The 11,785-nt window shown below is 40.2% G+C and overlaps 1 protein-coding gene across 1 annotated transcript in view; it reads left to right on the top strand.

Moving 5' to 3' along the window:
* The first annotated feature begins 40 nt into the window (after positions 1-40).
* The window catches only part of FAM114A2 (family with sequence similarity 114 member A2), a 41,100-nt gene continuing 29,355 nt past the window's right edge, over positions 41-11,785 (top strand). Inside the window, exons 1-4 of the mRNA XM_049874165.1 lie at positions 41-77; positions 5,935-6,179; positions 6,512-6,611; positions 7,220-7,312. Of these exons, the coding sequence (XP_049730122.1) occupies positions 5,949-6,179; positions 6,512-6,611; positions 7,220-7,312 (424 nt within the window). The 5' untranslated portion in view covers positions 41-77; positions 5,935-5,948. The remainder of the gene's footprint in view (positions 78-5,934; positions 6,180-6,511; positions 6,612-7,219; positions 7,313-11,785) is intronic.

Below are 11,785 nucleotides of genomic sequence, written 5' to 3'. Positions count from 1 at the left end.
GGGCAGGCGAGGCTGCGTCTGCGCGGACGGAGTACTTCCGGGACAGTAGGCGAGGCGCGGCGGCTGTGGCTGCGACGGTGAGGATGGAGGCTTACTGGGTGCGGGGCTTCCTGGGAGAAGGGAGGAGAGGCGTGGTGGTCCCGGGCCGGCTCCGTCAGCCGAGGACACCGGGGGAGAGGCCGGAGGCGGCCTGGGAGTGGGCCTCGGGCGTCTCACATCTGGATGAGGAGGCTCTGAAAGCGCTTTGGTTATTGCCGCGCTACGTTTGTGTGAGGAATTTTCGTCATTGTCAGGGTCAGAAAACTTAGTTACTCGCGCATGTTTACGTCTGGTCTCTCTTTTGATTCTTGTTTTTGTAAGTGGGAAGAAGTGAGAGCGCGTATTTGCCGGCCTAGAGACCATGAGATAGTAAGATAACGATATTGCTGACAGTGGTAATATAAACAAACACCATCACAAACATGAGCAGGTTATATGCCAGTCAGATATCTCAGTTTTACGGACGAGGAAACATGCAAATGGGTAAACTAACTTTCCCGCAATCACTGCAGTACAGGGTTGTTAAGAAAGTCTAACTTCAGAGCCACTCTTAGCCACTAAGTTATGCCAGCTTCCATTTTGGTCACTGCAGCTGGAAGTGTGTGCATTTTTACTTTTTAAAAATATCACTCAGCCATTTAGTTTTACTTTTAATGTTCCAGTTGCCTGCATCTTTCTCCTCACTTATGAAAATGACACATGCTTACTAGAGGAAATCGGAAAGTTATAAAAAACATCAAATACAGGCATTTCCGTGTGTGTGTGTGTGTGTGTGTGTTTTGTCATTCCTCCTAGCTTATAAGTCCCTTGAGGACAAGGATGGTACAGCCATTCTAATAACGATGGTGATGGTAATGAGAACCTAAACAGCCGTCACCACAAAATATTCTGTTCTGGCCTAGCTCAGCATCTGACACACCCTAGATGCTCATTAAATCTTTGTTGCACAGAGTACAGATAACCAATATTCAACGTTTTGGTGTGTGTCCTTCTAGTATTTTATAAAATTATATGAATTATGTGTATATCATGTGTTGTATATCATAACCTGGAGAGAGCATAAGGAGAGTAAAAAGTTTTTTTTTTTTTTTTTTTTAAATACCGTATTTATTCAACTCCACAAAACATTCATTGATCTTTGTGGGAGAACTGTGTAGTCTTTTCTGTTGATAGGCATTTGGAGTGAGAGTGGCAGAAATTGTGTCTTAAATTAGTTCTCTATTTCCAGAGCTTCGTACATAGTAAGTACTCAAAAAATGTTGGCACGCGAGTTAATAAATGAGTATTTCAGAGCTGGTTTATATGTCTATGGGTGGTTGTACCTGGATTGTTTTTCTCTATGTGCTTTAGGGATGTGTAATGTAAGTACCAGTATGTCATATACCCATATGGTCTAGGCCCCATGTTGTTTTCATTTCTAGCCTGTTGCCTCCCCACCATCCTTCTCCCTGCAATACTAACTTCTTGTTATCTGTCTGTATCCCATACTGTCACACTTAAAATCTTTGAGCCTTCCCATGTGCTCTTTCCACACTCTTGAATTCTCTCCACACTCTTGAATTCTCTCCTTGTCGTCTTCATCTGTCAAAATCCTGTGTACCCTTAAAGGCAGATTGCTTAACAAACTCAGGTGCCCACAGATGCTAATTGTTGTTGGGTGCCTTAAAGTTGATTTTGACTCATAGTGACCCATGTTACAGAGTAGAACTGCCCCATAGGGTTTTCTTGGCTGTAATCTTTATGGAAGCAGACTGCTTCATCTTTCTCCCAGGGAGCTGGTGGGTAGGTCGAAACCACCAAGCTTTTGGTTAGCAGCCCAGCACTTAACAATTTGTACCACCAGGGCTCCTCACAGAGACTAATCAGCTTACTAAAAGAGAGAAATGGATTTGGGTGCAGATTGTGGGGAAATGACGAGCGCTGCCCCTGTTAAAGGGCCTAGCAGCTATTTGGCACCAGCTAGGTTTGGTTTTGGTTTAGTTATTACCAGACAAGGAGCCCTGCTAGGGCACAGTGGTTAAGCGCTCGACTCCTAACTGAAAGGTTGGCGATTTGAACCCACCAGCTGCTTCGCTGGAAAATGACGTGGTAGTCTGCTCCCATAAACATTATAGCTTTGGAAATCCTATGGGGCAGTTCTGCTCTGCCCTATAAGGTTGCTAGGAGTTGGAATCAACTCGACAGCAACGGGTAGTTATTACCAGGAGTCTGTGGGCAGTGTGAAGAGTTAAGCACTGGGCTACTAACTGAAAGGTTGGTGGTTTGAATCCACCTGGCAGCACCTCAGAGGAAAATCCTTGTGATCTGCTTCTGAAAGATCACAGCCATTGAAAGCCCTATGGAGTACAATTCTACTCTGACGCATGTGGGGTTGCCATGTATCAAAATCGACTCCATGGCAACTGGTTTAGTTATTACCAAGTCAGCTATGGGCCTAGTGTTGCCAGGTCTTTATTTGTACATGAAATCTGATTTTTAAATGTTAGCAACTAATTTTTTAAAGACCTTTAAGTATAGTGTAAGCCAAATAAAAACACCTGTTGCCTGGATTCGGCATTCAGATTCCTAATTTGTGACCACTGCTCTAGGCTTATTTCATATACAGTAAAACCCGTGAAAGCCAGAAACTGTGTAAGGCAGAAACCTGTCAGAGAAGAAAAACTAAAATATTTTCCACTAATAGAGAGTGACAGGAAAATGGTAAGACTGCACCCTGTCAAAGGCAGAAAACTTGGGAGACCTGGAAAAACAAGGTAGCCTCTTTGAGTTCCGGCCCTCACAGGTTTCATTGTACTCTGTCTATGAATCTTATTCCCTGATTCTAACTGGCTCAGTGGTTGATGGGTCAGCTGCTAACCGAAAGGCTGGCGCTTTGAACACCCCGGGTGTTCCGTGGAAGAAAGATGTGCAGTCTGCTTCTGTAAAGATTATAACCTAGGAAACCGTATGGGGCAGTTCTACTCTGTCCTATAGGGTCGCTATGAATCAAAACCTACTTGATGGCAATGGATTTCATTCTGACTTCTCTTTCCTATATGTTGTTCCAGCAATTTATGCATACTTCAATTATAATGCCTCTTCCAGACTGCCTTAATTGTTAATATGTCTGTTTTCCAGTATGTTAGAAATACTTCGATGGCATGGATTAGGTCTCATTTCTGCTTAGATTTGTATAGTGCCTTGCACATAGTAGATATAGAGTTTGAAACATATGTGTGTGTTTATATATACCTAAGTCCTTGGTGTGTGTATGTGTGTGTGAATATGTGTGTATGTGTGAGATATATTTATTTCTCCTTTGGTGATAATTGGATTATCCTGGAAACCAGTGTCTGCTCTGTGCAGAAACACCAATAGTATTTCGACTTTAATGTATTAAAGAACTATACTTCTGGAAGGAATTGAATTGGTTACCCTTGCTCTTCAGAAGCTATTTGACTTAAATCTTATCTGATGCCTTAAATTTCCTAATCTTGTCTTTTTGAAAAATTGAAGTGAAAAACCAAACCAAACCAAACCTGTTGCCATCTAGTCGATTCTCACTCATAGTGACTTTACAGGACATAATAGAACTGCCCCATAGGGTTTCCAAGGCTGGTTAATCTTTACTGAAGCAACTCACCACATCTTTATTCTACAGAGTCACTCGTGAGTTTGAACCATTAACCTTTGGGTTAGCAGCTGAATGCTTAACCACTGCACCACCAGGGAGGAATGATTAATGATTAACAAGTTTTTTTTTTTTTTAGCTTTAATGTGGTTTTGGTGAACTTTTACAGTGCAAATTAATTTCTCATTCAAAAATTTATACACAAATTGTTTTGTGACATTGGTTGCAATCCCTGCAATATGTCAACACTGTCCTCCTTTCCACCCCTGGTTTCTCGTGTCTGTTCATCCAGTTTTCCTGTCCCTTTCTTTTTGCTTTTGGGCGGGTGTTGCCCATTTGGTCTCGTATACTTGACTGAATCAAGAGCATGTTCCTCACATGTATTATTGTTTGTTTTATATGCCTGTCTAATCTTTGGCTGAAAGGTGAACTTTGGGAGTGGCTTCATATCTGAGTTAGGGTGTCAGGGGGCCATAGTCTCGGGGGCCCCTCCGGTATCTTTCAGACTGGTAAGTCTGGTCTTTTTTTAGTGAATGTGTATCTTGTTCTACATTTTTCTCGCACTCTGCCCCGGGCCCTCCATTGTGATGCCTGTGAGAGTGGTTGGTAGTGGTAACCAAGCACCATCTAGTTCTTCTGGGGGTCAGGCTGGTGGACACTGTGGTTCATGGTGGACCATTAGGCCTTTGGGCTAATATTTTCCTTGTGTCTTTGGTTTTCTTCCTTCTCCTTTGCTCTGGATGGATGGGACCAATAGAGGAATCTTAGATGGCCACTCGCAAGCTCTTAAGACCCCAGATGCCACTCATCAAAGTAGGATGCAGAACATTTTCATTATGAACTCTGCTATGCCAATTAACCTAGATGTTCCCTGAGACCATGGTCCCTAGCCCTCAACCCCAGTAACTCGGTCCCTCAAAGTGTTTGAATGTGTCTAGGAAGCTTCTGTGGCTTTGCCTGGGTCAAGTGGTGCTGACTTCCCATATATTGTATATTGTCTTGATTAAAAAGACTTAAAGCAAAATTAATAAAAGAAAAAATTGATAAATTGGACCACATCAAAGTGAAAAGCTTTTGGTCTGTGGAAGACGTTGTGAAGAGCATGAAGCTACAGACTAGGAGAAAATATTTGCAAACCATGTATCTGACAAAGGACTTGTATCTAAAATATATAAAGAGCTCTTGAAACTCAACAGTAAAAAAACCAAACAACCCATTAAAAAATGAGTAAAAGAGATTATTGATACTTCTCTGAAGAGGATATATAGATGGCAAAGAAGCACATGAAAAAATGTTCAGCATCATGAACCATTAGAGAGCTGTGAGTTAAAACCACAATGATATATCACTACATATGTATTATAATGGCTCAGATAAAAAATGTTAACATCAAATACTGGCCAGAATACAGAGAAACTTGATCATTCATGTGTTGCTGGTGGGAATGTAAAGGGTTACAGCCGCTCTGGGAGAGTGCGAGTGTTGCAGTTCCTTACAAAACTATACATGTACTTACCATGTGACCCAGCAATTGCACTCTTAAGTGTTTATCCTAGAGAAATGGAAGCTTTGTTCACACAAAAACCTGTACATGAATGTTCCTAGCTGTTTTATTTGTAATAGCCTCCAACTGAAAACAGCTCAGATATCCGTCAATTGGTAAATAAACTGTTATACATCCATACCATGGAATAGTACTCAGCAATGAAAAGGAAGGACATATTGATACATGCAACAACTTGGATAGATCTTGAGGGAGTTGTACTGATTCAAAAAAGTCAATCTCAAAAGGTTATTTACTATATGGTTCTATTTATATAACATTTTTGAAGAGACAACATTACAGAGATAGAGAACAAATCAGTGGTTGCTGTGGGTTGAGGAAAAGGATGGGAGGTGGCTGTGGCTCAGAGAGTAACATGAGACATCCTGTGATTGAACTGTATCTTGTCTGTGGTGATGGTTACATGAATCTATACATGTGACAAAATTGCATAGAACTAAATACGTACGTGCATATATCGCATTCACACACACAAACTTGAGTGTATGTAAAACTGGTGAAACCTGAGTAAGGTTGTTGGATTATATCATTGTCAATTTCTGGTTGTGGTATGGCATATAAGATACTACTATTGGGAAAACTATGTGAAGGGTATACGGCTTGTCTCTGTATTATTATATCTGCATGTGAATCTATGATAATCTCAAAAAAGTTTAAAAGCATGACTCATGACAAAAAAGCCTATACAAATACATTTTTTCTTTGGCATTTTTTTTACCAGGCGATGTTCTAATCATGTCGGATAAAGATGATAGTGAGACTCCAGTGACAACTGAAGTAACCCCCATTCTTGGGGATGGGAACTGTGAGCCAGCAAAGAATTCTAAGTCTTTTGACCAAAGCACTGAGCCAGGGAGTAAATCAGGACCTGTAGCTTCCACTCGGAAAAGACCAGAGGCCAGGTGTTCCAATGACCCTAAGGCTGCAGAAGTTCTCCCTGTACAGGCATCACAGGCTGCAGGCAAAGTAGAGTATCTATTAAAATATTGGGGTCAAAAAATGTTGGGGAATTTAGAATCAGTGCTAATTCAGTATTACATGTATTTCTTTCCCTTTATGATTATAAAACACAGTTTTCTCAGTTCTAATAGATGCCTTTATGAGTAGCTGCCTTTGCTACATGGTACTTAAATGCTGGTAACATATGTCTCTCAGTCAAGCAATACATTTCTTTAGCCAAATAATATTTGTTCACCCATACGTTTGACTAATAATTAGACACCATGTTTATACACTCTGATTCTCTACTAATTTTTCCATTTCCTTCCCCCCGCCGCCCGTCTATTGCTAAAAAATAGGAGCCTGTTTCCAAAGAGGTACCGCAGACTGGATGGGGCTACTGGGGCAGCTGGGGCAAGTCCTTACTGTCCTCAGCCTCAGCTACAGTAGCCACAGTAGGTAAGGTTGTTAGTCTTTTTATTAATTTTTGTGTGTATTTAGTTCCAGATCTGTGTTAAAAATGATTTTGTTAATAATTCCTCTTCCTTCCTTGCTTACTCAAAGGCTTTGTAGTTTGAGGATGCATTAGCAATGGTGGGCTGGTTTATACTGTCACTAGAGTTTGTAGCATTTCCTCATTAAAAAGCTGAAGTCTAGGAATTGTTAATGTAAAACTAGGGTGATGACAAAACATGACTCAGTTTTATTGTTTTTTTATAAGGTGACAGTTTGACAGCCTAAGGGTTAGTTACATATGGTTCAAAATAACACTTCTTGTCGTTATAATGGGGAAACCCTGGTGGCGTAGTGGTTAAGAGCCACAGCTGCTAACCAAAAAAAGATCAGCAGTTCGAATCCACCAGGTACTCCTTGGACACCCTATGGGGCAGTTCTGCTCTGTTCTATAGGGTCTCTATGAGTTGGAATCAACTTGATGGCAATGGGTTTGGTTTGGTTTTTTGTTGTTACAATGATTTTAAAAATCTGCAGGTTTGATTTTTTATTAGTTTAGGCGACTAATAGCAAATAATATTCAGATATAAAAATGTTGCCATTTTTCTCATTAGGACAAGGTATTTCAAATGTCATTGAGAAGGCAGAGACTTCCTTAGGAATCCCAAGTCCCAGTGAAATTTCAACTCAAGTCCAGTACGCATCAGGTGAGTATATAGAAATATTAAGACCTAGAATTATGTATCAAAATGGAACATTTGAGCTCATTTTTCACTATATATTTATTGAGTATCTGTGATATTCAGGGCATCATCAGGGGATTGTGGTGATAAAGAAGATTAGGAATCCTTACTGCCAGTTAGAGGACTGTGTCCTTCAACCATTCATGTTTTTGTGCTTTACTTTCCTCATCTATGAAATGGGATGACATTTTACATCTGTTTTAAACATTAAATAAATAAGGCCATGTGCCTGGCACGATTGAGTAAAAACCTAATAAGAGTTAGTTGAATTTGAAACTATTGGGGCACAAGAAAATATTTTAATGTATTGGTTTTGGGGGTGTATTTTTTTGTGTTTGGATTTTTATTAAGGTGACGTTCATTTCTGGAAGTCTACCTTGATCAAACAGGAACCTACTCTAACTTAAACCATAAAGGGCAAGATTAGAATCAGGGATCAAGAGGGCCTGACATCAGAAAATAAAATGCTTCTCAGGGCCTGGGTTTACTTTTTCCATCTCTCAGGGGCCTTGTCCCCTACTCGTGCCCCTCTCTCTGTTCATCTGTATCATTTTTCTGAGCAGGCTGACTTTCCCGCTCTTTTTTCCCCAACTCTAGCTTTATATTGAGTCCTGGTATGAGTGCCCATAAGAGACTAACTAACAAAGCAAAACAAACAACCATTGCTGTTGAGTCAATTCTGACTCATAGCGACCCTATAGGACAGAGTAGAACTACCCCATGGGGTTTCCAAGGAGTGGCTGGTGGATTCAAACACTTGACCTTTTGGTTTGCAACCATGGCTCTTAACCACTGTGCCACCAGGGCTCCAAGAGACTAACTAGCACCAGTTAGTTCCACTTTTAAATTCCCAGGACAGATCAGCCAAGCTGATCTCCTCCTCTCCCTGGGAGTTTTGAAGTGGAAATAACTGGCGCTAGTTAATGTTTGACGAGCTCTTATACCTAGACTTGGGTCAGAGTCCCTGGATATAGCAAATGGTTGACATGCTTGGCTGTTAACCAAAAGGTTGGTGGTTTGAGTACACCCAGAGATGCCTGGGAGAAAGTCACGGTGAGCTATTTCTGAAAAATCAGCCATTGAAAACCCAATAGAACACAATTTACTCTGATACACATAGGGCTGCCTTGAGTTGAAATTGACTCAGTGGCAACTTTTTGTTTTAAAACTTAGGTCATGTTCCACTCCTGAGCCAGGGAATAAAGTCATATTAGGCAAACATGGCTGCATCTGTGTGAGTTGGGACACCATTATTATTGATGCCTGCATCAATTAGTCTACATTGGTTACAAGTAATAGAATATGCCACCATTTATCTGTCAGTTTATCGTACTGTGGTGGCTTGCATGTTTGCTGTGATGCTAGAAGCTATGTGTCATGGATTGAATTATGTCCCCCCAAAAATGTATCAACTTGATTAAGCCATGATTAAGGACATATAACCTACTAGACAGAGAGAGAATAAATTTCTCTTTGTTAAAGCCATCCACTTGTGGTATTTCTGTTCTGGCTGTACTAGATGACTGAGACACTATGCCACTGGTATTTCAAATACCAGCAGGATCACTTATGGTGGACAGGTTTCAGGGGAGCTTCCAGAATAAGACAGAATAGGAAGAAGAACCTGACAATCTACTTCTGAAAAAATTGACCAGTAAAAACCTTATGGATAACAGTGGAACATTGTCTGATATAGTACTGGAAGTTGAGCCTCTTAGGTTAGAAGGCACTCAAAGTACCATTAGGAAAGAGCTGTCTCTTCAAATTAGAGTTGACCTTAATGATGTGAATGGAGTAAGCTTTCGGGATCTTCATTTGCTGATGTGGTACCACTCGAAAAGAAACAGCTACAAACATCCATTAGTAATCAAAACATGAAAAGTACAAAGTATGAATCTAGGAAAATTGGAAGTTGTCAAAAATGAAATGGAGTGCTTGTAGATCGATCCTAGGCATTAGTGAGCTGAAATGGACTGGTATTGACCATTTTGAATCAGACAGTCATATGGTCTACTATGTTGGGAATAACAAATTGGAGAGGAATGGTGTCATAGTCATTGTCAAAAAGAACATTTCAAGATCTACCCTGGAGTACAGTGCTGTCAGTGACAGGATAATGTGCATACACCTAGAAGGAAGACCAGTTAATATGACTGCTATTCAAATTTAATCACCAACTACCAATGCCAAAGACTAAGAAATTGAAGATTTTTTTCTTTTTTTACCAACTTCTGCAGTGTGAAATTGATCAGATATACAATCAAGATGCATTCATAATTACTGGTGATTGGATTGCAAAAGTTGGAAATAAAGAAGAAGGATCAGTAGTTGGAAAATATGGCCTTGGTGATAGAAATGACCCTGGCGATTACATGATAGAATTTTGCAAGACCAATGATTTATTCTTTGAAAATACCTTTTCTCAACAACATAAATGGTGACCATACACGTGGATCTTGCCAGATAGCATACACACGAATCAAATTGACTATGTCTGTGGAAAGAGATGATGGAGAAACTCAGTATCATCTGTTAGAACAAGGCCAGGGGCCAATAGTGAAACAGACCATCAATTGCTCATATGCAAGCTCAAGTTGAAGCTGAAGAAAATTAAATCAGGTCCACGAGAGCCAAAGTACGACCTTGAGCATATCCTACCTTAATTTAGAGACCATTTCAAGAAGAGATTTGACACCAGGAACACTAATGACAGAAGACCAGGTGAGTTGTGGGAAGACCTCAAGGATAACATACATGAAGAAAGCAAAAGGTCATTAAAAAGATCAGAAAGAAAAGACCAAAACAGATGTCAGAAGTGACTGTGAAACTTGCTTTTGAACGTAGAGTAGCTAAAGTGATGGAAGAATGATGAAGTAAAACAGCTGAGCAGAAGATTTCAAAGGGTAGCTTGAGAAGACAAAGTAAAGTGTTACAATGAAATGTGCAAAGAGCTGGAGTTAGAAAACCAAAAAGGAAGAACACACACGGTATTTCTCAAGCTGAAAGGACTGAAGAAAAAATTCAAACCTCGAGTTGCAATATTAAAGGATTGTATGGGCAACAAGTTAAACAGTGCAGAATGCTTCAAAAGAAGATGGAAGAAATACACAGAGTCACTGTACCAAAAAGAATTGGTCAGTGTTCAGGTATTTCAGGAAGTAGCATATGATTAAGAACTGATGGTACTGGAGGAAAAAAATTCAAGCTGCTCTGAAGGCATTGGCAAAAAACAAGGCTCCAGGAGTTGATGGAATACCAATTGAGACGTTTCATCGAATGGATGCAATTCTGGAAGCACCCACTTGTTTATGCCACGAAATTTGGAAGACAGCTACCTGGCCAAGTGACTGGAAGAGATCCATATTTGTCTCCATTCCATAGAAAGGTGATCCAGCGGAATGTGGAAATTATTGAACAATATCATTAATATCACATGCAAATGAAGTTTTGCTGAAGATCATTCAAAAATGGTTGCAGCAGTACATGGACAGGGAACTGCCAAAAATTCAAGTTGGATTCAGAAGAGGGCATGGAATGAGGGGTATCATTGCTGATATCAGATGGATCTTGGCTGAAAGCAGGGAATACCAGACAGATGTTTACCTGTGTTTTATTGACTATGATAAGGCATTCAGCTGCATGGATCATAAAATTATGGATGACATTGCAAAGGATGGGAATTCAGAACACTTAATTGTGCTAATGTGGAACCTATACATTGACCGAGAGGTAGTCATTCAAACAGAACAAGGTGATACTGCATGGTTTAAAATCTGGAAAGATGTGTGTCAGGTTTGTATCTTTTCACTATACTTATTCAATCTGTATGCTGAACAGATAATCCAAGAAGCTGGATTATATGAAGAAGAACACAGCATCAGGATTGGAGGAAGACTCATTAACAACCTGCGATATGCAGATGACAGAACCTTGCTTGGTGCAAGTGAAGAGCACTTGAAGCACTTACTGATGAAAATTAAAGACTACAGCCTTCAGTATGAATTACACCTCAACATAAAGAAAACAAAAGTCCTCACAGCTGGACCAATAAGCAACATCATGATAAATGGAGAAAAGATTGAAGTTGTTAAGGATTTCATTTTACTTGGATCCACAGTCGATGCCCATGGAAGCAGCAGTCAAGAAATCAAATGACGTATCTGCTGCAAACAACCTCTTTAAAGTGTTAAAAAGCAAAGACGTCACCTTGAGGATGAAGGTGTGCCTGACCCAAGCCATGATATTTTCAGTCACTTAATGTGCATGTGAAAGCTGGACAATGAAGAAGGAAGACTGAAGAAGAATTGATGCATTTGACTTATGTAGTTGGTGAAGAATATTGACTATACCATGGACTGCCAGAAGAATGAACAAATGTGTTGTGGAGGAAGCACAGCTAGAATGCTGCTTAGAAGCGAGGATGGTGAGACTTTGTTT

This window comes from Elephas maximus, chromosome 2 (assembly GCF_024166365.1).
Source record: "Elephas maximus indicus isolate mEleMax1 chromosome 2, mEleMax1 primary haplotype, whole genome shotgun sequence".
In the NCBI taxonomy this organism is placed as follows: domain Eukaryota; kingdom Metazoa; phylum Chordata; class Mammalia; order Proboscidea; family Elephantidae; genus Elephas; species Elephas maximus.
Note: the sequence above shows the minus strand (reverse complement) of the source record. Positions and strands in the feature narration are given on the sequence as shown.